Genomic DNA, 27,448 nt, shown 5'->3' on the forward strand with positions numbered 1-27,448 from the left:
ATACTAAAAAGTATACTTTAGATGGGCGTTTTAGCGTCCATACGCTATCCTTTGTGCGGATGGCAAACGGACCCACAGTTTCCTATGTCACATGTTTTTTTTTTCATGAAGGAGCAGACAGAAAAAAAAATTGCAGCATGCATTATTTTGTCTCGCATGCGGATCACGTACATCCATAGAAGTCAATTGATCCGCAAAAAAAATGGACGGTACATGCATGACATCCGTATGCAGAGTGTTTTTTCTCAAATGTTGCTAGCCAACCACTGGGCAGGGCTAGAAATAGAGTAGAAACCATTTTTTTTCTTTTGCGTACGTGAAAAAACTGCATCACATCCGCTTTTTTTGCAGATGCGCAGCAGACATGCGTCTTTTTTTTTTGCCTTATACATTTTTATTTTCATTTAACTGTATTATATGCTTTAAAAAAAGTTAATAATAATATGATGATATAAAGCAGTGATGGCGAACCTTTTACAGACCAAGTGCCCAAGCTACAACTAAAATCCACTTATTTGCTGTGAAGTGCCAACATGGCATTTTAAGCAGTAACTTATTGCTACCTGTTCTTCCTCAATTTTCAATTGTATCAACCTTCTGAGGCCACCAATACAGTTGAAAGAAGGGCAAATGCAGACTCTCATTGTAGCTTCTCTCTGGGATCTCTCTGTAGAAGGAGAATGGTGGGTCCAGCAGGAGGACCTCCAAAGACATTGCAGTTCTGTCAACAGCCTCTCACTTTTCCCACAGTTACAAACAGTGAATGAAATGTCGCTTTAAAACAGTATCTCTTAAGTTGCCTGGGACTGCAGGATTTGGTTCTACATGGTGAAATATATCCTGAAGTGATGGTCTGAGTGCCCACAGAAATGGCTCCGAGTGCCACCTCTGGCACCCGTGCCATAGGTTCGCCACCACTGATATAAAGAGATCTCCGAGAAGATCCATCTCTATATATTAGTGTGTTAAGCCTGTGTCACAGTGAAGCTCTTAGTTATATAATAGTACATTTCAGTACCGCTAGTAACAGAAACCCAGTATAGTATTGAACCGGTCTCACTTTGAAAGCATTGTACAAGTACCAATATTTTCGATGCATCGTGCAACCATAACTCAAGTATGTAAAAAAAAAAAGCTCCTTTTCTCTCTCGACTTCCTTTGTAGCAGGGCTGGTCCTTGCGCTACGGGCACGCTGGTGACATCACAGTGTGTGCATGGGTAGAGTGCATGGACCCTTCTCTACCTGCGCTGCTACAAAGGAAGCTGAGAGAGAAGAGCATCTGCGGGAGGCAAGTAAGATTTTTACTTTTTTAATGAGTTGCTGATTCTGGACATTTCAATAGCAGAGGGGGGTGGGGTGCTTCTTCTTCTTTCATTAGTGGGGGAGGCTGCTGTACACTTATTTCAGATGTTAACCTTTATTGAAATCCAAATTCTTCTGTCTGTCTGGTGTATGTGTTAATATAGTATGCAAAGGCGCTCCATCATAACCCCACCTTACAAACTCCTGCATATGCCATGCATGTTTATGCTGATGCTGTTTCTATCGGCTTCATTATAAACACTATAAACTTGGCCTGGTTTTGGCTTTTTACAGAACAAAATAAGCAGCTTCTATTATAATAAATGATGATCTTTCTTTAGTTTCTGCCACTGTAAACAGTAGATTAGACAGTAAAACCACCATTGGATGTGCTGCATGACGAGCCTTTCATTCTCATTTTTACTCTCAAATATTATTTTGCACATCCCAAATTTAGTAGTGCATGGAAAGCCTTTTCTGACCTATTGTTTGGGCTTTGTCTAAATGTGATGGCAATACTTGTTGAGCTGATAAAGTTGTAATGAATTTGCTTTTGCCCAGCTGTTTAATGTCCTATTCTTGCTGTGACTTAATTTAGTCTGTAGGGTTTTTTTTGCCTGCAAACTAATTGACATTGACTGTTTTTTCAAAAGCTGCAAATGATTCATAATTGCAATAGGTTTTTTTTTTTGTTCTAAAATTGTTTTTTTTCTTCTGTGCAGTCAGTCATAAAGTTTCTTAATCTGAATAGAACTTTACACATTGACCTGATGCTTTACAATTTGATATTTTCCTGTATGGTAATGGCCGTAGTTTTAATGGGATTAGACACAACTAGTTTTCTTGTTAACACACGTTACTCAACACTCAATGGATACTTCCAGGAATCTTGAAAAAATATTGGTCTTTATTCCGAAATCGTGCATCCAAAATGATCAACGCGTTTTGAAGGCTTGCGTCTTGGTCATGAACCTAAACATGAGTGGACTACACCTATATTTAAATATCCTCGGGATCATGTCACATTGGTGGGCTGGACCATAGCCGTGATTGTCAGCTGACCAAGCAAACACCAGAACCAGCCACGGGTGAAAGGCAATTCCTGTGAACGAATACATAATTCATATTGTATAAAAACATATAATTTAAAAATAGCAATGGGACACATTAACAACAACATACATGGGCATAATATTGAAATACTTAGCTCCTACAATTTCTGATACTCCACTATGGTAAAATATCTATATAGGAAACAAAAGTGTATAAAACTGTATAAATAGCTCCAAAGCAGAAATTTAACATATTGGACTGAGGGTGTATATATACATACAAAAGAAAATGTCAGCACATACAATTTTCAGTGAGCATATCACCTCATGAACCTAAATTTAATAACAGATTTGTAGTTTTTATAGCTTAATTCCTGAAAAGCGTCTGTATTAATCAACATACAGTTTTTTCAGACAATACCATTAGGTATGTCTATCTAAACACTGCACCTTGAAATGTCTTACAACCTAATATATTAGGATTAAATCCAATCTTTTGTTTAAAGGGAACCTGTCACCATCAAAGGTCCTTAAGCTACTTAAAATTAGCAAACTGTACCCCATGTACATATCTGATCACATAAAGCAATCACAGCAGCCTCCATTGACTTCTACTCCTCTCCATTCAGGTTGCTGTGATTTCATGTCATACAATATGCTGTGATTTTGTGAGATACATGTTTGGTGTACAGTTTTCTAATGCTACAAAAGCTGTAGGACCTGTGATGATGTCACCATGGTCACATGACATATCTGCATACAGTGATAGGATAGAGAGGAGCTGCCGGATTCAGCCCTAGGAGGCCACGCCCACCTTGACTCGCTGTAGCCATGCTTGGATACCCGCTAAAACTATAAAGTTGAAAATATGGGAATCTAAGGGGAAAAATTTTTAGCTAACAGAAATGTGTCAGTTACCAGGTCTCTATGGGAACCTGTCACTACCTGCAGCTATGAACAGTGAGGGCTTCTGGATTTTCATATTGGAAAGTAGGATTCCTGGTGGCTTAAATAGAACCAGTCATCACATTTTTCACAGGTTTCTTCTTCACATCACCCCCTCTACTGTGTTGAAATACTTTCTCAATCCCCATCCAAGAAAAACCGCTTGTAGCTTGTACTTCCCTAAAGTGTCTAGAGGCAGTAGAAATGTGAAGTGAATCGTTTCTAACATTGGATATGTGACGTCTGACCTTTAGTGGACCTGCGGTATGACCAGTATATTGTGAATTGCAGATGGAACATTTGATCATGTAAATTGTATTGCAATTTCAAAATAAAGACCAATATTTTTTCAAGATTCCTGTCAGTATCCATTGGGTGCTGAGTAATACGCATGTATTCTAAGTTCTGTCTGGCGGATTTGGATTTTCAACACTAGCACCTTTAGGAACATAGCCCATCGTCACAGAGATTTTGGGTGAGCTGGCTAATCGCTTACGGGTGTGTATTTGTTCTGGACTGCAGTTTTCTTGTCATCCACTACCATCATAAATTAGAGGCTTGATAACATTTGCAGAGTTTTGAGAAATCTCCAGCTCCTTTGCAGACTTTTTTGAATTGTGTTCCCACAAGTGTAAGTTGGTAGTTTTACCAAATTCTTCTTTCTTGCTAATTGATTGACTGTATGTTAGCAAAAAGTAGGAAATTGATGTAATTTCATAAGGTTATAGACTTAGCTTGGGCTAAGGCTGGGCAATTAATTTTCCCATGGGGCCACAGTATATACGGTACCATCTCTTAATAAAAACAGGTAACTGAAACATTAAAATGGTTCGAAATATGGAGGACCTGCCTCAATGATGAGATGTTGAACTTATTCAGTTTAGAAAATTATTAACTTTTGCAGTGTTTAAGAAAAAATAAAAAAAACTAGCACCACATCCTGACATAAAATATTATAATACTAACTATTCCCCAACTCCTGTGGTATGGGGCAATGAACACCAACAGCGACAAATTAACTTCATTCATTGTTCGCTCCCTTCAATGCACAAAAGAACATTTCCAGGACTATGTTCTTCTGCACCACAACTTGTGCAGACACACATGTGCCACAGAAAAAAACACCACTGACTGTCAGCTGCTGGACTGCACAACAACATCCATAGGGGTAAGATAAGCCAATTGGGCAGATTTATCAATTTGTCTAAAAGTCAGAATATTTCTGGTTGCCATAGCAACCAATCACAGCTCAGCTTTCATTTTACCAATGGTCATGAGTTTATTAAAGGGGAGCTGTGATTGGTTGCCATGAAAGAAATATTCTAACTTTCAGACAGCTTGATAAATCTGCCCATGTATCTACTCTCTTGTGTGTGTCTTTCCTGAGACCTCAGCTCCCATTCACTTGAGAAGGTGCCACGTTTCCAACTTCCACTAAACTTAACGTTGTTGACTTGTTTTAAAGGTAGACTGGTTTTCACCCTTGTAGATATTGATAATCTAAGTTAAAGTTTAAGTTCATTGAAATTTCTGTAGGTTGGTGACAAAGAATTGCTAGCTAACTTCAGTGGATTTACATTGGCAGCATAGTGGATGTGATTTATACAGAAAACATTCATGTGCTGTCATAAAAACAAAGTCAATAATTATTGTTAATTGTAACTGCAGAATCCAGCCATCCACTGAATTGTCATCCCCTGTTTTTGACTGGTTTGTGTTGCAGTCCTAATCACTGCAGGTATTCTGTGTAGATTCCTCTCTGTGTGTCCCTGCCTAAAGGTTGATAACCCCTTTAATGGAAATAATAACATTTTAGATTCATGGAGCTGGTGTGCCACTGATTCTATTCTTATGTTCTGATTTCACATTGTGTCTTGGTTATCAAACCAGCAATGAGATGACTTTTGTACATAACAAACTCAGCAAGCTAATTTTTTTGTATTCATTTGGATATTTTACTGTAGGACTTCAAAGCCTTGTTTTAATGTTTACGTTCTTTAGTCTCCTGTAGTTTTTCAGCAGACACCGTCGGGGCCCGCTCTAGACAGAGTAGGGCCCTGGGCAAAACTAAAAGTGGGGCCCAAAATAAAACTATTTTATGACCAGTCACAGTCAGTAAGAGGCTCCCTTTAGTATGATAGAACAAACTGTAATATGGGAGAATTTTATAGGAGAAAGATAATAGGGAGATTGATTGGCAGCTCAGTGGTTAGTTGGTCAACATCTGCAAAGAGTTTGTATGTTCTCTGTGGGGTTCCTCCGGGTCCTCCAGTTTCCTCCCACACTTCAAAAAATTACTGGTAGGTTGAATGGATTGTGAGCCCCATGGGGACAGGGTCTGATGTGGGAAGCTCTGTGCAGTGCTGTGTAATCTGTGTGCTATATAAATAATGGAATTATTATTTATAATTATTATAATAGAAGTTAAATATGAAAGATAATAGAGATTTCTAGAAGCAGAACTATAAAGTAGATGATATATACAGTAGATGGATATGAGAAATACAGTAGAAGAGAAATAGAAGACTGATTAATAAATAGAGAAAAAGCGAGTTATTAAAATGGTCAGATTATAGGAGATAAATAACTAGACGGATAGATATATAGACAGGAGATAAATGATAAGCATCTTCACCTGGGAATTCAACAAAGGGGTATTAACCACCGCCCGGCATTTCTGGATATTTTGTTGCGTTATTGACCAGAGCCATTTTTACAATTTTGACGTTTGAAAATAAAATTGAAATTACAGCAAAAATAAAGTAAACCAAACAAACCATATATTTTCTGCAAGCAGACAATTGCTCCATTTTAAAAATTGCATTAAAGAGTTTATAGACATAGGCGCCTTCGTGCAATTTTGTTTCAAACTGAAACATTTTATAGAAAATACTTAAAATTGACTTTGATGGCAAAAATTGTTCTCCAAACAGAAAATATTTACCTTCACATCTCCTAAATGTAATAGATAGACGTGTGTAGAGTTCACAAATGTCCCATATTGATATGTTCACATAAATAAATCCACATAATATCACTAAAACTGTAATAACTAGATCTGCTTTTCAGCTAGAAATTTTAAGACAGTCACAACCTGCAAAATATAACAATAAAACAATAAAAAGTAAAGGCGCCATAAAGCCTATATAATTTTGAAAGCAGACAACCAGATGATGCATTTGGCAATTAACAATCAAAATTACCTCCAAAATATGTACAAATCCAGAATACTTATATAAAGAAAACAAACTTTCTTAAAACAAAAGGGAACCTTAAATCCACAGGGGACACCAAGCTATTTTTGCAGAAAATTGCACTGAGCATCACACAGATCTATCATTATATGTTCCTTTCACAATGGTAACCCAAATAATTAACTATATATCCATAAACCAAGATAAGGAGTAAGTTACATTTAGATGTGCGCCATTGTATTAGCCGCACAATAACAGAACCCTCTGCGCTTCATAAGAATGAGAGTGAGAGCATCATAACATAAGAGTAAATAATGGAGGATGGTGTGAAATAAAAACTTTATTCTAGAACATGTGAAAGTTTTTGGTGTTACATATAACTTTATGGACATGTTCTGCTTGCGGTGTTATTATGTAGCCTTTGATCATGCTATGATCTGTATGGTTGAAAACTTTCCCTGGCTACAGCAGTATTGGTAAGTTTATCCCTCCCACCCACTACATTGGACCTCACACACAAAATGGTTTAAGTAGTTGTATACATATAAATGAGACATTTTCCATCATCTAATGTCGTAGATGGACAGAAATACATAGATTTGTCTAAGGATCTCATTTCTTATCTTTTTCTGTGCCAAAAAAAAAAAAAAAAATTTCTTTCCATGATTACTTTTTAATTACAAGTTTACCTATTGTTCCTTCATGTGAAAGAAACAATTCTCTAACAAATGACCGTCTTGGTAAAATAAAGTGAAGTATGAGAAGGTGTCTTAAAGTAATTACATTAGTTGGCAGATTGGCATAGGCAGCGGCGTTGTACTTTGTACCATAGGTTACACTTTGCATACTGCCTCAATTATTAAGCGATACCATTGTAATTATCCTGCGTGAATTAAATCCGCAGTTCTCGAAGAACCCATTGTTGAATGTATAAGTGCATATTGTGTTTGTAATGTTCACCAAGTATGCTTATTTCTTCTCTGCGCGTATCTATCTGACAAGGTTATTTTTATTATTTAGGAGCCTGTGAAGTAGCGGCATAGTTTCGGGGCTTTTGTTTCTTCAAAGTAAATATAACCTAGAATTAAAGCCCTGCAAGGCTGAAATACCTGTTGCAAAGCAATATTGACAATAATTTCTCAATGCAAAACTTCCCAAATTATTACTTTATTTGTTAGCATTTGATGTTGCTCAATAACAGTTCCTGGCCCTGAAAAATGGTGATTTGAGAAGTTATCACAGGAGATAATCCGTTGGAGATGTTCCCCACAACTTGTTCCCCTTTTCTATGTGATCGTCTGTATGGTGTTTTTAGGTAAACCTGCAGAACTGCCAGGCTGTTAACAGGAGAAAAAGCCATTATCAATAAGCACTTAATGGTGTAAATGCACAATATTTCTGGAATGTATACCTTTAAGTTCTGGTGACTGTGTGGATACATCAATATAATATTCATGCCTCAATACACATCTATTTCAGACCTGTGCAAAGGTTTGCATATGTTTTGATGTACTAACCAGCGGTCCCTAACTGTCTGGCTGTGACTTTAAAACTTAGTGGTGAAAGCAAAAAAAAATAAAAAATCGGTTGCTCACCTTTCTTGTTCCTCTGCAGCAGTCTTCTTTTCTTCAGCATGCCATCACATCACCCGCCTGCCAGCTTCTAGGCTGCTTGCTGGGAGGGAGCAGGGAAAGAACTGATTGCTATTATTTATTTACAGCAAGAAGGGTGGCTGGTGGGGCGTAACAGAAAAAGTTGGGTTTTTTTTATTGTTGGAGTATTTATTCTTTGTGCTTACTCTGTACCTAAACCCATCCCTTGTGTACCCACAGAGTTTGAGAACTGGAAATTTACGGTTACACTGATCCCTAGAAAACTCTTTTTGCTAGCAGCTGGAACCTGGTTAACAAGGTTGTGGAACACTTGTATAACCATTTTGACCTTCTTATCTATACCTGGTATAACTAGATTGACTTTTAATGGCTGGTGCGGACAGCAAACTTTTCCCTGTGACTGTAATTGGATCATCTAGAGATGATAAATCTGCAATCGTTGGTGTATACACATGACATTCATTGATGGTTTTTGTTTGCGATGAGTGTTGCAATTAATATCACGGAAGCATTGTTCGTTTCTGCAACCATATTATGATGACCAGGAGCCAAGAGATTAGGCTCTCAGGAACCCTTTCATGCTGGCTTGTTTATGTGACTCAGAAACAGCCCGTCCTTATAGTATCAGTGCATTTAGTAGGAAAATAAAAAGGTAAGTTCAAAAGACTTCTAATTACAAGCCATTTCCAGCTTGTGCTGACTGACAGTAACATTTGCATCTAATGTTCCCCTATCTGCGTTCTAAATTTAGTCTCGTTGATACTTGGAAGGTTCACAATACTCTTACAGAGCATTTCATCTTTGCAGTGACTGGGAACCCACGGGTGTCTTACAAATTGTTGTCATATTCATAGGATGTGATCACTGGGGGTCCCACATTCCACTAGTGATATGCTATTATTTATCAGCTCTTATCACACAATTTTATGTGTTACACATGACTTCTCCTACTGTTACTGATAAGGATTGTGTAAAAATAACTTTTTATAGCTGTGAACAATATTTGATAAAAATTCCTTTTAGATCCATGTTTCTGAAAATATTTCATTGTAAAAAGCTAGTATCCAAAATGTGAAAATATGATCTGTTTACTGAAATCTGATATTGGAGTCTGTTGACATTCTTAGCCATTTTCCTTCTTTTTATAATAAGTTCTCTTTCATGAGTTTGTAGATCTATGTTTATCTGTATGACTGCCTGGAGAATATTCATTTAGTTTTTTCTTGTAGGTTGAAGTCCTGCAATCTGGGAAAAGTAAACTTAAATTAAGAAACTAAATCCTGTAAGTATCTGACCATTTTTCATATTTTACTGTGTATATGTTTTTTTTTTTTTTTTTTAATTATATTATTACTGAAAAAAACCTATATGAGTGAGACACCTGGTACAGATTTCGCATACTAGGGGGATGTATCACTAGACTAGGCTCCTTAACCTCTTTAACGACTTTGCCCTTTTTTAGTTTTTTCACTTCCATTTTTCACTCCCCACCTTCAAAAATCTATAACTTTTTTATTTTTCCACATTAAGAGCTCTGTGATGGCTTATTTTCTGCGTGACAAATTGCACTTCATAGTGACGGTATTTAATATTCCATGCCGTGTACTGGGAAGCGTGGAAAAAATTCCAAATGCAGTGAAAATGGTGAAAAAACGCATTTGTGACGTTTTCTTGTGGGCTTGGATTTTACAGCTTTCACTGTGCGCCACAAATGACAGGACTTCTTCATTCTTTGGGTCGGTACGGTTACTGGCATACCAAATTTCATACATTCATTAATTTACAAAAATTTAAAATCTCCTGTACAATTTTTTTTTTTATTTTTTTTTATTTTGCCATATTCTGGTGCCAATTACTTTTTCATACTATGGAGCTGTCGGTGTTGATATTTTTTGCGACTTTTGATGTCGTTTTCATTGCTATAAATTTTAGGACTATGCAGCCTTTTCATCACCCTTTATTGATGATTTTTTAAAGATATATATTTTTAAAATGGCGCAATTTTCCATTACGGGGTTAAACGCAGTGAAACGTTATAATATTTTGATTTGGCATTTTCGGTAGCGGCGATACCTATAGTGTTTATTAATATATTTAGTTCTAGGGAAAAGGGGGTGATTTGAATTTTTAGGTTTTTTTATTATAATTTTTTTTTTTTTAATTTTTACTGTTTTTCAGACTCCCTAGGGTACTTTAACCCTAGGTTGTCTGATCAATCCTATCATATACTGTCATACTACAGTATGGCAGTATATGGGGATTTTCCTCCTCATTCATTACAATGTGCAATTAGCAGATTGTAATGAATGGGTTAAAACAAGACAGCCTGTCATGGTGACGGATCGCCGCTCCCCATGCGCCGCCATCTTTTTGAAGCCGCCGGCCGCATTGCCGCCAGCGGGAAAAAATTATTCAGCAAAGTCTTACCGGCTATGGAGAGGGCTCGGCCCGCAAGCCTCCTCCATGCACCGGGACCCGGCGCGTGTCGGGAAGGGGTTAAACAAGTTTATAGACGGTCTTAGGACCTCATGTCCAAATCAGATTCATCATAGTGACTTAGACTGCTTGATAAATCTGGCATATAAGGTGTTTAGAAAAAAATTGCTGTTTTTTTTTTTTACAATCAGTTCTAAACTATTTTCTAAGCCAGAAGGGAAGTGAATTTGGGCCATAAGTTGACTTGCACATCTGGAATGCCTTGAAAATCTGATGTTATCAGATATACATGAAAAGAGGCTTAGGCTGGGTTCACATCAAGTTAATGGTATATGCCAGAAAAGCTACCATAGACGTATACTAGCAGACAGAGGTATAGTTGTTTCCTCCATTTGCTCAGTAGGATGGAAAGACGTAGAAAGCTACATCTTTCCATGCTCTGGTTAACTTGCTTTGCAGGAGTGGGGGAAACTGGTGATGTCACTGTCCATATAAGGAGAGTGACATCACTAAGGAAATGCCCCTAACATCAACATCCATTCGTCGTCTGCTGCCACTGATCGCTCCTATTCCTACATTCGGAGGAGAGGACGAGTCACAGGGTGACTTATCCCTTGCCATACGTTGTAAGGACACGTCAAGAATCTGCCTAACTTGTCCTTACAACGTATTGCATAAAACGTGATGTGAACCCAACCTTAGGTAGGCAAATTCTGCAGAAATGGCACAAATTGGCAGATAATTATGTGACATATAAGCTGGCATAACTGCAATGATAAGGTCCCCCCACTTTCTCAGCTTAAACTGCTCCATATTTATCATCCCCCATTAGCCAGTGTACCCAGTCTGTCACTTTTCCTTCAGTGGCTCTTTGCTCATACTAAATATAGAATAATAAATAATGGTTATTTTCACTTTCACTTCTGTGACTGCCACATGTGTGCTTGTCATTCATCTCTTTATAACTACACTGGAATTCCCCTTGGATACATGCCCTTGGCATTGCACTCATGAGCTACGCTCTGTTTTTGGCTTCACCCTAGAAACATCCCAAATGGGTATCTACTGCCAGTTAAAATAGTTGCTCAGAGAAAACAAACGCCAAATGGTAGGAGACAGCTCGTAGACATTTGTGTATTATTGATGTACACTGGTTCGTTGGTTGTTGCCGCTATACCCTAGAGGGGTCCTGGAATATAGGTAGGATCATTTCTTTCTAGAAGCTCTGGGCGTTCTGAGAGGCTTCAGTTTAAAAAGACAATTTAGACACAATTAGATGTCGGTGTCTTGTTCTGATAATATCCACAGAGACAGCTAATTGTGTCCTTTTACACTAAGGCAGCACCACTTTGAACACCCAGCTTTCCCAGAACCCCTGCTTACCAGTTACGAAGTTGTGCTGAAACACATGTGATATATGCAATGTTTAAAGAGAACTCTGTACTTGAAGCCACAAAACACGACAAAGCATAACTCCTATAATGCTATACTTTACCCAAATATTGCCTATAAAGTGCCAACATAGAACTGGTAGTTTAATGATTTATCAAAGTAAAAAAAAAAACTTTGACGTCTGCAGGTGAGGGATGTACTATCCTGGCAGTCTGTTATAGAAGCTTTTAATCTGCATTAATAAATATATGATGTGATTCTGCTTGCTCTTCCTGCAATGAAGTCTCTCTCCTCTCTCAGTATTACTAATAGCCTTCCTTCATTGTGTCATCAGATTTTCTATGCTAAAATCTGTGTGGAATATCCTATATTGTGTTATCCGAACGCATTTTCTATGCAAACTCTAAGGACTGCTGATAGGTTTACTTTACCATAACCCATAATATACATAGTTATCAGTAGCTACTGGTGTTCATACTGTATCCATTGGAAAACCCTCTCCACCTCACAAACCAAGAGACTGATTTCAATATTTTTACTGTAGTTTGGCTGGCGACTTTAATGAGTCAACGAAGAGGAGAAGCTTTTTTTTATGTTTTTCCCACCTTTGACAAACATAATTCTTGCTGGACTGGTTTATATTTGTCTAGTGAAGAATGTCTGTGTATGATCATTATTCCACCCTTAATACGTAAAGGTGCAGCCCAATATACACTTTGTAGCTTGTACAGAAGTTGTAACACATGAAACTACCAAACTTTATTGGCTGTGCAGTGTGTTCTATGCACTAGTTCCCCATGTGTATTAAAGGGATTTGCCACAAAAGAAAACATCACTAGGGGATTTAGATGTGAGAATTAACACAATAAAGATCATTTTAACCCGTTACTTTACAATTTTACCCAGTGTTATTGCTGTTTTAGCTCATATCACTCCCTAGCCTGGTTAGTGCAAAATTCCAGAGAGTGGGTGGGGACTCTAAGCAGACCATTATAATCCATCTAGTTCTGTGGGGTGACAATGTGGTTAGATTATCAGGGTACAGGTGTATATACACTTTCATTTGGCTTCTTACATTACTGTACTAACACACTGAGAAATGAGACAGATCAAAGGTGATGAGATGCATGAGACGCCTGTTACACATTTGACAAACAGAGGCTGACAAACTTTTACACTGTCATCTCTGCTACATATCCATTCTCGCAGATATGTGCCTGCCTCTCCCCTCTCCCGGATCACTTATCTCCTAGTAGTTTGCAGCCTCTCTCTGCTCACGATGTGTTTACTAGTAAAAAGTGAATTAGTGAGTGTCTATGCGCTGCGTACTTGGACTGCAGGGGGCGTGGCTACAGGCACAGAGCAGAGAAACGGGAGTCTCCGCTCCAGGGCCATCATACAGAAATCCAAGATGGCGGCCACCCGACCACAAGTTTGAAGTTACCGGGTCGTGTTTAGGGGCAACTGCAATTGTGTACACCAGCACTGATAGAGACAGGTCGAACTTATATCTGTGAAATTCTGTATTTTTGTTAATAACAGTGAATTAGAGCATGTATTATTTTATCATGAGCACATATAAGAAACTTGTCTTTGTAGGAATACCCATGCAGATTTTTTAAAGAGGTAATTATGTTCATAGTAGAGTAGGTTGAATAAGGACACAGATAATAAAATCTAATGCTGGGTGAATAATCTGGTGCTGTAAGAGACTGGCAAGTCATACTCTGCACCTTCTATTAGTTGGTCTAGTTAGCTGTTCCCAAATTTGATATTTTTGGTGCATGGGACAATTTTTATCCGGGCACGACCCTTAATTAGCTAGAACACCAGTGCGAAAACTGCCTAAAAATTATCAAAAACCTTCAATTAATGTGGCACACCACATTTCTAGTGCAAATTACTCTACTCTGGCAAAGACAGACTGATACGTTTCCCCCAGTGTATCACCACACCGCTGCATGGGGCATGTCTAATATGTGCTATGCCCAGGAGCTGGTCCGTGCTACACCAAGGTTCTGAGTGCGTGCATGTGGCCATATGCTGCACAAGATTTATATGTGTGAGGCTGGATGATAAATTTGTCATAGTTGAAGACTGCCTTGTCATACTTTGCACCTCCTATCTGGGTCGAAATACTGTCGGGTTTGCATTATTTTCGGCGACACTTCTTTTGTCATACTAGTCGTATCAGTGTATGAAAACTGTCCAAAACCCCTGATAAATGTGGAGTACATATTGTTGTTTATTGCAAATCACTACAGTATCCTGTTGTGAACAGAATACTAAATCTGCCCCCGTTTTGTGTGTAAAATCTACGATGATTAAACATGTCAGGATTCTAAACTTGTTTCTGACCTTGAACGGGAGGATATTTATAAGGTAACTTTGGTGTATTTTGTGTAAAATCGTGTTTCTATTTATAAGTAAAGCCAATACACAGTGTACACTGGTAAATATGATTAAGCGTCTGGGCTTTTTTCCTTTTGTCTGTTGATCTACATTTTTTTTTAACTCTCAAGGGATCCATATTCTAAAACTTGCATCACTATGGTTACCGTTAAGAGCGAGAGGAGGGAAATGGCCATGTTAAGTTTTAGCTGTGAACCGCTGTCCCTAAGAGACCTTCCGATGATCCGGAATTTCATTGGCTTAATGCCAAGTTGTGTGCAACTTGGCAATGTCATTTTCTAGTATTTTGATTTGTACGTGTGTATAAAGATATGTGTATGTATGCATATACACAGTATAAATATACATACATTCAGAGGTTGCACTAAATTTTTTCAGGCAGGGTAAAAATATTTCTGATCGTAGATTTAGCCGTGAAGGAGTACAAAATTTTCAGTAATGCAAATAAATATTCAGCAGGAATAAAGTAAAGATGATGTTAGTTATTCTGGGTAACCAGTAGTATCACGGTCTTTCATGCATTAAGATTTATCTTGCTGCATACACTAAACATAAGTCTTAAAGGGGTTATCCGGGTTAAAAAAATTTCTTATGGCCGGGCTGGGGAGGGCTAGTTAAACATAATAAACATGGACTTACCTCCTCCGGCGCCGCTGATGTCCCGCGCCGCGGTCCCTTCGATCCGTGCCCCTGTTTGTTTACAGGGGCACGGAAGCCGCGCACAGGGAGCTTCCGGTCCGCAATGTGGACGGCTCCTCCCATCCGTCCCTATCTCTCAGCGTTGTAAGCGCTGGGAGATGGTGCACATGGGAGCTTCCGACCGGCCGGAAGCTCTCTGTGCGCACTTGTAATGAAACCGCCGCTCAGAGAAGACCGGCCGCGGCGCGGGACATCGGCAGCACCGGAGGAGGTAAGTACATGTTTATTGTGTTTAAATAGCCCCCCCCAGCCCGGCCATAAGAAATTTTTTAAACCCGGATAACCCCTTTAACTTATACACTGGAGATTAAACATTTGTATGATCACAGTTTTATTCAAAACTAATATAATCTACATCAGGGTCGGACTGGTCCACTGGTGAGCTGGTGCATCCCCCGCTGCGGCCTCCGTCCGTATCCATTGGAGCCCCCCTGCCTGTGTTTAAAATGGTACTCGATGCGGCCAAATTTGGCCGCTCAAGTACCATTACAGCGGCTAACTGCGTGTGCGACAGTGTGCGTCGCACACTGACCCCTGATATGTTCCACTGCAGAATACAGAACTTGCGATGACAGGCTGAGATACCGATAAGTACACTTTTTTTTTTCCCAAAGCCACAGTTCAGTGAGGGAGAGAATGAAAAGGGGTGGTTGTATGAAATTTGTGGGGGTCAATTGTGTTTAATGCGGGGGTGTAAATGATGGGGTTTTCTGTTTGGGGGGGGCTCAGTGTGTTATCGGGGGGGCGCTCAGTGTGTTATTGGGAGTGGGGACTCAGTGTGTGTAGTGGGTGCGGCTCAGCGTAGATAATGGGGCGGCTCAGTATGTATAATTGGGGGGAGGGCACTTAGATTGTAAATGCTAAAAATTTACAGTCTATAACAGTGATGGAGAACCTTTTTAGAGACCGAGTGCCCAAACTACAACCAAGAACTACTTATTTATCGCTAAGTGCCAACAGAAAAATTTAATTTATGATTTATACTGCTCTGTCACAGTTTTCATTGAAACCAGCACTCTGAGGACACAAATAAAGCAGAAAATAGTCCCAGGTACAGCTGTCACTTTAAAATAGCTCTGTGCACAGCAAGTCCTGGGCTGTCTGGGACTGCAGGAAGATACCTGGAGTCATCTCTGGTGATGGCCTGAGTGCCCACAGAAAGGGCTCAGAGTGCCACCTCTGGCACCAGTGCCATAAGTTATCCATCACTGGTCTATAAAATGTTCGTGATCCTTATTCGTGTGCTGCTGCAGCATGGAAAAAAATTTATCTGTGTGTTAATATTAATAATTAGGACACGGTTATAAAATTTAGTAGTACATTTTGAAAAACATAATTGATGTGGCAGCACTGTATATAAAGAATAAGGAGAGTGTTACATAACACATTCTTTATGGGGGGCACTGTATAAAAAAAATTGGAAGGGGCAATAAATAGGTAAATTAATTTATTTTAGGGTGTCCTATATAAAACAACCATATATTATGTAATTAGGGGGCACGGCATATCATAGTATAGTAATATGAATATGTATTTGGGGGTCATAATTAAAAAAATTTTTATACATGCATGCATGAGGCACAGTGTGGTTGTGTTATGGGAGTATATTAGGGGGTTTTGCTTTGTACATTTGTAGCATCAAATTGTGGGACATTATACATGTAATATTTTTAGGAGTGCAATGTTGGGGATGTGCTGCCGAGAGCTGAAGACTTCTGCCTGAAAATTCTGCAGCACGATTTTACGGTGATTCATGATTTAAAAGAGGAAACATGTCACGTGTGAGGTACAAGATCCCACTTATGTCTGTGTGAAATCACTATTGTGCTGAGTGACCTTCTAGTGTGAGAAGGCTCATTGCCCCTATGGATATATTACTACATAAGCTGAGATCTAGGCGGGACTTGTCTATGTGGTATGGGAACACCGGAGAGTGAGATTATTGTCATCAGTGAATGTAAAGGTTTTCAAAATTTTCTTATTGGTAGATTGGTTTGGTGTGCTAATGCTTAAGGTACGGTCACCCGTATATGCCACGCATATGTGTTTCTATGCAGAAGCATGCGGTTGGTAACTGGCACCCGGTATCTTGCATTTAAACAATACAAGACACATAGTGCTGGTTACTGATCAGATTTCTTTGCATAGAAATGCATATGCGATCGGCCATGGCACGCCCCCATGCACTTTGATTACGCTTCTAAACGAGTGGTACGTTTGACTGAGACTTGCATCCCTAATCACAGCCCATGCACCAGCAGAAAGCCTGGAAAATTATAATACCATCTCTAACATCAAAGGCGTATTCTTGTCTGGGCATTTACATTTAGTTTCATTAATCTGACATATATATGCATTTCTTCAATTAGATGTTATTTAAAAAAATGTGTGTATAGATAATTTATCATAAATGTAGTGATATGGTCATCAAGACTGTGTGAAAAGTCTGGGAGTTACTGCAGGTCCCACAGCTGTCCTGCGGTAATAATTGCTTATGCCTGGTGGTCAGGCAGGATGCAATAGCGTGTGTCTGGCCACCGCTGCCAGAGTGCGGGGTGGTCGTATCCAAGGACGCTATCTGGTTTCTAAGGGACAACATGGCTACATTTATGATAAATTATCTTCACACAGGAACACACAGGTACCCCAGTCCGACCCTGATCTACATTGATCAACATTTGATGGATGTCTTGTAAGGAGTTCACATAGCATTAGAACTTTTGTTTTGCAAAAAATGTGAGGATCATAATTGGACAACAGCAATGACTGTAGTACAGAGAAAGATAAGTACATTTTTGAAGGTTATACCTTTAACCAATTAGTAGGAAGAGCACAAGCCTCTGCTTTGCATGACTTCAGCACATCTGCAGTCACAGGACATCACTAGTCTCTCGCACTTCTCTGTGCAGTGGAAGATAAGCCCAGTCCAGGTACCCAAAAGATTCTTAAACGTAGCTCAAATCTCACGTGTAGTCACAGATTAGGTGGAGTTTTTAAAATCCATGTTAGTTTCTCAGTGTAAACAGTTTTTTGTTAATATGTTTATTGATTGAGTGCTTTAGAATAGGTGCAATTTTTGAAATATGCTTAAAATACTGCTCTAATATATACATTATGTATATGTGTGTATATAGATATATAGATATGATGTTGTTATTGAATATGGAATAAATCAAAGGAATACTTTTTTCACTTAAACCTGGTGTGCTGCGCAATTTCCTTTTGCATATCCCTGGAGGACTCAAGGCCCAGTCTTATGAAGCTTGCACCCACCTACAGACTTGTTGAATGTGCTGCTTGGGCTTTCTATACATAGACATAGATAGATGCGTGTGTGTGTATATTCATGATCAGACTCTCACCGCAGATATAAAGTACAGACAGTCCTCGGGTTACGTACAAGATAGGTTCTGTAGGTTTGTTCTTAAGTTAGAACTGTATATTTTATAATTGTAACCCAATACAATTTTTTTTTTGTTCTCTGTGACAATTGCATTTTAAAAATTTTGGATTGTCATCAGAACCAGGATTAACAATGAAGGTTAATTCCAGACACCTGTGATAGCTGTTTATTGTAGCCAGGGACTAAAGTAAAGGAAATTACCAACATCCAGAGGTCTTGTAACTAGGGGTCATCTGTAAGTCGGGTGTTCTTAAGTATGGGACCGCCTGCATTCAGATGAAATCTTGAGGATTTCTCTAAACTAGCCCTCCGTTGAACTTAACCTTGCATTTCTGTCAATGGAATCTACATGTTCAGACAGAAATGAACAACCAATTATCTTGTGGCTTTTTATATTTTTCGTGTAGCGTGGTTACCTTTTCCTGTCTCTTACATGCTGCATCATGCTGCTCCATTAACACGCCCGATGTCAGTGAGGCCTCTTTCACACTAAATGTTTCTTACTGTAAAGGAAAGTTAAATTGCACTATTTTTATTGCTTAGCTTTGGGCTTTTGCTTTCAAACCATTTTATTAAAGGATTTTATTAATGATTTACTGAGTGCAGACGGTCCTAAATTACCATATATAATCTAGCATAAGCTGACCCGAGTAGAAGTCGTGGTACCCAATTTTAACACAAAAAACTGAAAAGCTATTGACTTGAGCATCAGCCTAGGGTGGGAAATGCATTGGTCACAGCCTCCAGCCAGTATATAGCTAGCCAGTCCCTTTCCCCCAGTATATAGCCATCCAGTCCATGCCCTCTAGTATATAGCTAGCCAGCCCCCTGTCCCTCAGTCACTGCGACGGCACCATGCATGGACACGGAGCATTACCGAAGAAAGAAGACGACCTGCGGGGGGCTAGGGGGGGCGTCAGAAATGGAGTGCAATGTTTGTGGGTTTTTTTTTTTTGAGTACAAGCCAAGTTAGGGGTTTAAAGACCGTTTTTTGTGCTGAAAAACTCTGCTTATGCTCGAGTATATATGTTACTTGCTCCTTGACTTCTCTAAGGGATGGCACTGTTTTGGATTTAAGTTTGGAACAGATGAATTCTCGTAAAGATGACTTATTAAAAATATGCAGATGAGCCTTAGGTGCTCTGGTCTACGTCTCCTAATGTATGCACACCATCACTCTAAATATTCCCCCTTGTTCTTCCCACTCATCCACAGGCATTCAGTGAAGTCACCTAGCTATCTGCAAGCCTTGCCTTCTTTCTTACTGTTTGCGCATGTTCGAGACGGATGAGTGGGCGGGATAAGGGGTAGCTCCAGCATCAATGCCTACGGTAACGCTGCTATACTCGTATGTGTCGGCGCAGGTGCTACAGCGCATGCACACAACTCCGATGGAGCCCTTGCTCCTGCTCCCCAAGAGGCTACTGCATGCTCCAGTAGCCTTTCTGCTAAATTTACATATTACCTGAATAAAGTTTAGTGTAGTATAGAAAGTGTTCTAGGCCTAGCTAAAGATAGATCAGGGTCAAGTAGGTGAATAGGAAGATTTCTGATGGTAGGTTTCCTTTTAGGTTTCAATGAAATATAGGCATTGACAAGAAAAGCAGTATTGCTCAGGAAAATGCAATTTAAGGCTACATTCACACTCGCATATAGGGGACATATATACGTCCCCCATAGACGGCAATGGCTGCACGGCACCGTACCGTAGGGCATGTCTTTTTTTTTTGCTTGAATATGGCGCCGTGCACCATATTTTACTATTGAGTGGGGCGGGGTGAGCGGTGCTCATCCCCATCCTCCTCTCCCCGGTGCCAACGTGTGCCTGCCGTGCTACAGTATGGTGGGCACACATCTGTGTGAATGTAGCCTAAAACCTAAGATCTACATCATAATCACCAGTTTAGATTACTTCCCCTACATTTATGTTTTCAAAACAAACCCAGAGCATTCAGCCTTTTAATCTGTGGTGCAAAATATTTTCATCATAGACTATATGAAACTTAACCTTGAATTCATGATCAAGAGGACCATAAAAAAAACTGCAAATAGTGCTGTGTTAATTCTTCTCTGAGAATGATGGACACCATGACAGAAAGACTGAACAATCACTGGCTGCTGCTGTTTGCTCCTCCAGAAGATGCATAGAGTCGGATGCGTTGTGTAATTTCATCCAAAGTTCATACCTCTGGTTTTGATGGTAGATTTCCTTTACAACAATCATATTAAGACACGGACACTCGTAGATCCAGGCACTGTGATTGTGGTAATCTTCTTATTTGTTATCCGTGGCCCATCCCTTCTAAAATCAACTGTTAAAATTATGCTAAGGGATCATGGGGGTGTTACTTGAACTCCTTCACAGGCTATTACACTGTGCAATCTGCCCTCCTGCTCTGTGTGCCGAAACTTTCTCTTCTGCTATGAAATCACATGTGCTGAGGCAGCAGGGAGGCTGGAAATACAATGAAACAACCTGTGAATCTGCACAGAAGGCCTCTGACTCATTAGCATAATTGTAAAAATTTATTTAAGAGTGGAGGCGGCCATGGATAACAGATATAAGAAGAAAAGCACAGGCACAGTCCCTGGATCTATGAGTAAGTGTCCTCTATGAGTAAGTAAGTATCCTGAGGTTAGTGAGATTTCAGTAGGTAATGTTTTACATGTATTTTGGGCTGAGCTGGCCTGCATGTTTGACAAGCTATGTAAATAAAGACAAGTTTCATGCTTTGGTTTGCAGTCCAGTGAAAGTGCAAATGTGTCCTGTGCTAATAGCTTTACTCAGTCATGTTTTTCTCTTTCAGGATTCTTCCAGCAATGGCCACATGGATCCAGCTTGTAAAAATTTTTATCTGCATCCCTCAAGTGTTATCCCTGGAACAGTTTAGTCCCTTTGTGAGCGACACAGAATTGAATCATCTGACTATTAATGATGCCACTGGTATTGTCTATATAGGAGCAGTCAATCGATTATATCAACTCTCTGGAGAGCTCAAGTTAATTGCCAATGTAACTACTGGACCAGAGTTGGATCACAAGAAATGTACACCCCCTATAGAACCCTCCCAGTGCTCTTTTGCAGTCCAAACAGATAACTATAATAAACTGCTTCTACTCGATGTACCAAATGAAAGAATAATTGCTTGTGGAAGCCTATTTAAGGGAATCTGCTCGCTGACAAATTTGAGTATCACGGAACGGATCTCTTATGATGATAGCAGGGGAGAGAAGTCTTTTGTTGCTAGCAATGATGAGAATGTTGAAACTGTGGGGCTGGTATCTGACATGAAAGAAGGTGGACCACGGGTTTTGTTTGTGGGGAAGGGTACTAGTCAGCACGATAATGGAATAATCATCAGCACTCGGATACTTGACGAAATGGAGGATAAAGGCCCATTTGAAACATACGTGGATTCTGCCACCTTTAAACATGGCTACTCATCTGTGAGCACACAACAGTTTGTCACTGTTTTTGAAGACTCTCAACGTGTTTATTTTATATCTAGTCTGCTGGACAAAAACAGTGGTAGAAATCGGACATTTATCACCCGAATCTGTAAATCGGATTACAACTATTTCTCATATGTCGAGATGGATCTCCTGTGTATGGATGGGAACATTCCTTACAATATCTGTACTTCTGCCTTCCTGGAACGTCCAGGAGAGGAGTTGGCTCGTACCATGGGGATCTCTGATAGTAACGATAAAGTTCTGTTTGGAGTTTTCATCACTTATGACAATAATCGGGAGAAATCTGCACTTTGTATGTTCTCATTGGACAATATCAACAAAAAGTTTGAAGAAAACCGTGAACTGTGTTACACTAGTACTTCAGAGCCGGTAAACAATGGAGAGAGCATATTCTCCAAACCATTTGGTGATAAAATCGGTTGTGGTGGAAAAAAGGTAGAGTATCTTAAAATTGCCCTTGGCTCTTTCCTCTGAAGTTACATTTGTTGAACTTTACAATCCGCTCATGTAGTTAGATTTTCATGTGACATATTTTAAGACTTTTCTCCTTCAAATCTATACTCTTCATGTTTATGGTACTAGATGGGTAAAAACAAGCATAAATTTAAGTGTTAAAGTTCTGTATCATGAGGGATTCTGCGATGACTCTGTCATTAGAGCTGTGTGAAGACCTGCTGATTTTATTTCTGTTTTGGAATACTTTTGCCTTTTTGACTGTGCAGATTTTTTTCCCTGTCTTATGGACAAAACACGGTCTTCACTGTGCAGGTGTAGATACCATTATGGCTGTGTAGCTCAGGTCTTTACAGATAAAGTATTAACTTTGTGAAAGAATTTCCGTTTTTTTTCCCACCAAAACAAATTTTATTAACCCCTTCACGCTCCGTGACGGATATATCCGCCATGGAGCTGTGAAGGTTGTATGAAGAAGGCTCACGGGCTGAGCCTTCTTCATACAGAGATGGGCTTTGCTGCATATCGCAGCAAAGACCCATCGCTATCACCCGCAGTCGGTGCTTGCAGGTTTAAACCTTTTCTTTGCCGCCGGCAAAGTCGCCGGTGGCACTTTAAATTTGGCGGTGCATGGGCGCTGCCATCTTACCTCCGATCACCGCTCCCCCGAACGTCATCGGGGGGCGGCGATCGGTTGCCATGGTAGCCTCGGGTCTTCGTTTGACCCGAGGATACATGGCTTCTGCATATCCATTACAATGAGCCTGTGGCTCATTGTAATGTATAGTGAGCAGAAATGCCATATACTGCGATACAGTAGTATTGCAGTATATGGCAGGAGCGATCAGACCATCTAGGGTTAATGTACCCTAGATGGTCTAAGAAATAGTGGGGAAAAAAAGAAAAAAAAAAGTTTAAAAAATGTAAAAAAATTATAAAATATTAAAAGTTCAAATCACCCCCCTTTCCCTAGAACTGATATAAAATATAATAAATAGTAAAAATCACAGACACATTAGGTATCGCTGCGTCCCAAAATGCCCGATCAAAATATAAAAACTGTTATTGACGGCGGTGACCTCCGGAACGGCAAATGGCGCCCAAATGTCCAAAACGCGACTTTTACACCTTTTTAGATGACATAAAAAATGATCAAAATGTCGCACAGTCCTCAAAACTGTAGCAATGAGAACGTCGGCTCATTTTGCAAAAAATGACCCCTCACACATCTCCGTGCGCCAAAGTATGAAAAAGTTATTCGCGTCAGAAGATGGCAAAATTTTTTTTTCCTTTTTTGTACACATTAGTTTAATTTTTGAAAATGTATTAAAACGCAATAAAATCTGTATAAATTTGGTATCACCGTGATCGCACCGAACCAAAGAATAAAGTAGAGGTGTTATTTGGAGCGCAGAGTGAAAGTTGTAAAAACTGAGCCCACAAGAACGTGACACACATGCAGTTTTTTTCAATTTTTCCACATTTGGAATTTTTTTGCGGCTTCCCACTACATGGCATGGAATAATAAATGACATCATGTGAAAGTAAAATTTGTTACGCACAAAATAAGCCCTCACACAGGTGTATGGATTTTTGAAGATGGAGAGCGAGAAATTAGCGAAAATACCCTGCGTCCTTAAGGGGTTAACAGCTCAAAGGAACTTGGGCATGTCATCATTTGATGCCTTGCAGTAGTTCCAGTGTATTATGCTGTAAGTAACTTACTGTTGGGCAGATACATCACATATATGGCACAAACTCTATTTATTGGCATAAAGACCACATCATTGGCTTGTGATGGCCATTATTATGTATGTCATTAAAAAGAAGTATGCAAGTTTAGAGTCTTTTAAGTTGGCTCATTAGGAAAATGTCTCAAAAGGAAGGTGCATGGAGGCTGAAATGGATTTCACACATTATTCATCAAATACTAATTTACATAGTTTTAGTTCTAAGACAAATATGGTTGTCCAGCAGTTCACATAGCATAGGGTGGTTTAAAGATCTAAAAGTAGCAATACACAAACTATCTAATCCACCGCCTCTCTTGTTCTCACCTTTGCTGGCCTGCAATAACATAATTACAAGACCAGCTCAGACACAGGCACTTCCTGCTGGCAAATACAGCATGCAGAGACTTGCTCTACAAGCTACAGACAGATAAGGTCTTTATCTGGGAGGGAGGTATATAGAATACACCTCTTTGAGGTAATGACCACCTCTATCTATAGGTGGTATGTCCTGTATGTTGAGAGGTATTAGGGAAGCACACACTGGCAGCAACTCTACCAGCACCTTTCAGTATTCGTCTACTATGCAACAGTGGACATATGAATTGTGTAAAATATTTTGCTGCTTTATATTAGTATGGTTTCTTCTAATTTGTTCTAATGGGAAGTGTGGCACCGCTTATGGCTTCATCGCCATAAGTGTCTATGGAGATGCAGATATACGTCCCCACAACGGCCATCTGAATGAGGGCTTAAAGAAAACCTACCATGAGAAATCCACTATCAGAAGTAGATTTGAAGGTAGATTTCTCCTGCCTGCCTCGGCCCCAATCTGTAATTTAATAATTCTGGAACCTAACCTAACTAAAAACTTTATGCTAGAAATATGTAAATTAACTGCAGAGGCTACTGGGGCATGGAGAAGCCTTAGCTCCCAGTGCCCGGTCAGACTAGTTCACACCCCAGTAGCCTCGGCAGTTAATTTACATATTACTAAAATAAAGACAGTCATAGGCGACAAATACAAAAAACAATGAGACATTACAGTAATAACATGGAGGTGAGGGCCATGCTCACAAGATATTATGGTCTAAGTATTTTAACAAGATCTTGTAAGAATGTGAATTGTCTTTTGTTCTGACATTACAGAATCCCATTGCAAATGAGTCTATCAAATATCCATGTGGCTCAGAACACTTGCCTTACCCGTTGCAGAGCAGGGATGGTGTAGTGGCGAACGCTGCTCTAGTGCGTGAGAATAACCCTTATACCTCCGTTGCAGTATCGGTTGAAAATGAGCACACTATTGCATTTCTAGGTACGGCTGAAGGAAAACTGGTAAAGGTAAGTAAAGCTTGCTATCTTGTATCTTTCGGGCTGCAGGCACACATTCTGGGCATGTTTACAGGAGAAAGTTTCCAGGTCCATACAGTAACATGTGGATGACTTTTTTGCAGATTGGTGGCAACATCGGCATCATTGCCTGACTGCATGTACCCAAAGGCGATAGATATTTCTTACTTAAATTGCCTGTTCTCCCTTTTCCTGTCATTCCTACCTCTAGATATAGAAGTGATGTGCTCCATTGTGGGGAGGAAAGTCTTGTCAGGGGTTTAGTCATTTTTCTGTGTTGATGCCATGAAATACTTCTAGGTTGGGAATTCTTTCAGATGTGTGGTGCAAATCAGCTTCAGATACATTCATAATTTTTTATCACTTTCCTTTTCCTTGTAGTAAATTGTTCCCCGATTTTGCCATTAGTTGTCTGAGTGAAAGAAATAAAATTGTCCCAACAATCTTATTCTATAAATCTAGATTGTGAGAGAAATGTTTGAATATTCAACTCAATGTCTTATATCTTCTCAATGAGGTTCTGAAGAGAGAAAGTGATAAACGCTGTTTATGCAGATATTCCTTTTATACCACATTCTGCATGCCAAGTACAACATTGTTGGCACCTTTCTGTATGCCCTCAAGCACTAGGATATCAGGTTGATCAGAAACAAGTTTATAATTGTAGTGGTGTACAGAAAGACTGGGTTATTTTCACTTTTTATGATTTCATCACTTTTATTTTCTTTGTTCCGCTCTAAATTGTTGCCTGTTGTTATAGGCTTTTCTAGGCGAGCGGTCAAGAGAATACCGCGCTGTGCCCTTTGAGACCAAAAGTACAGTGAAGAATGGAATGGTTTTTGATGCTAATAAGGAACACATCTATGTTATGACTAAGAAAAAGGTTGGTATAGCTCCTACATGGATACCTGGTTTTCATTGCACATGGATTGCACAGCAGTCCTATCTAGTATTGTAATGTTCAGGCAGTTGCTGCCTTAACACCCGACGTTTAGATGACCCATAGTTACATATAGACTCCTCTGGTCACTGCAACCTTTGGTGGAGCTCTCTGGATTTTTTTTTTTATCAGGTTGGCTTGAACAAGCGATGCTTTGTTCTCAGCTTGTGTGAGCTGGTGCTCTAGTTTTAATGCACATTATGTTACTCTGTTTTATTTGTATTACTTTACAAACTTCATATAGTTGGTCAATAATTAGTAATTTTAAAAAATTTCTATATCTACAGGTGCATCGTGTTCCTGTTCAGGACTGTGCCCGGTATTCAACCTGCAATGACTGTACTCAGGCCAAGGATCCTTACTGTGGGTGGTGTGTGATAGATGGCAAGTAAGTGTATTATGAATCACATATATCGCCATCATATTCCACAGTGCTTTACAAATCGTATGAAATAAGTCGTTACAGAGAAATCACATTGTCAGGGCCCTGCATGCAAGAGGAAGTGGAGGGGTGACACAGGAGGTTTACAATGGTCAAACCATTTTTTCAATTAAAGAAAGATAAATGAACCAGTCACTAGCCGTTATTGACATTTACAGAAACCAGGGTGCACTTGTTCTCAGAGTAACCTGTTTAATAGTATGAAGTGCTTAGGGATATTATAGACAAGCGGAGTGAGTACACATGGTGGGTTAAGAAAAGAGATTGAAAGTTACATGCAGTTCCCAAGTGTGATAAGTCTGTCTGAAGAGTTTGTTGGGTACGGTCGTAGCTTCTGAAGAAGTTTAAAAGGCTTTTTTTGACCCCTCCTAAGTTTTTGATATACAGTTGACCTTGTGATTCTTGGCTGTAACTGACCTCCGTGATATTTATTTATACATTGGATGAAGCCAAAAGCAGAAAGTTCTGTATATTGTTTGACCATGCAGGAGAACTGCAGCTTATCTACTGTTCCGGTTACTTCTCTTTCTGTGATTGATATTTCTATGACGCTGTGTCTCGCTGTTTGGCCAGGAGAGGGAACATTCTTGCCTTATATTTCTATATA

The 27,448-nt window shown here is 39.5% G+C and overlaps 1 protein-coding gene across 6 annotated transcripts in view; it reads left to right on the forward strand.

The window, feature by feature from the left end:
• The window catches only part of PLXNB2 (plexin B2), a 158,984-nt gene that overhangs the window by 67,813 nt on the left and 63,723 nt on the right, over positions 1–27,448 (forward strand). For 4 of the 6 annotated variants that reach the window (XM_072147043.1, XM_072147047.1, XM_072147045.1 and 1 more), the window contains 5 exons: positions 9,337–9,389; positions 21,257–22,358; positions 25,256–25,450; positions 26,220–26,342; positions 26,687–26,787. In XM_072147043.1, coding sequence (XP_072003144.1) covers positions 21,270–22,358; positions 25,256–25,450; positions 26,220–26,342; positions 26,687–26,787 — 1,508 coding nt within the window. In that variant the 5' untranslated portion in view covers positions 9,337–9,389; positions 21,257–21,269. Of the gene's footprint in view, positions 1–9,336; positions 9,390–16,720; positions 16,833–21,256; positions 22,359–25,255; positions 25,451–26,219; positions 26,343–26,686; positions 26,788–27,448 lie in introns of all 6 variants that reach the window. The other 2 variants (XM_072147042.1, XM_072147046.1) reach the window with 2 other exon arrangements.

Source organism: Engystomops pustulosus, chromosome 4, assembly GCF_040894005.1.
Source record: "Engystomops pustulosus chromosome 4, aEngPut4.maternal, whole genome shotgun sequence".
NCBI classification, from domain to species: domain Eukaryota; kingdom Metazoa; phylum Chordata; class Amphibia; order Anura; family Leptodactylidae; genus Engystomops; species Engystomops pustulosus.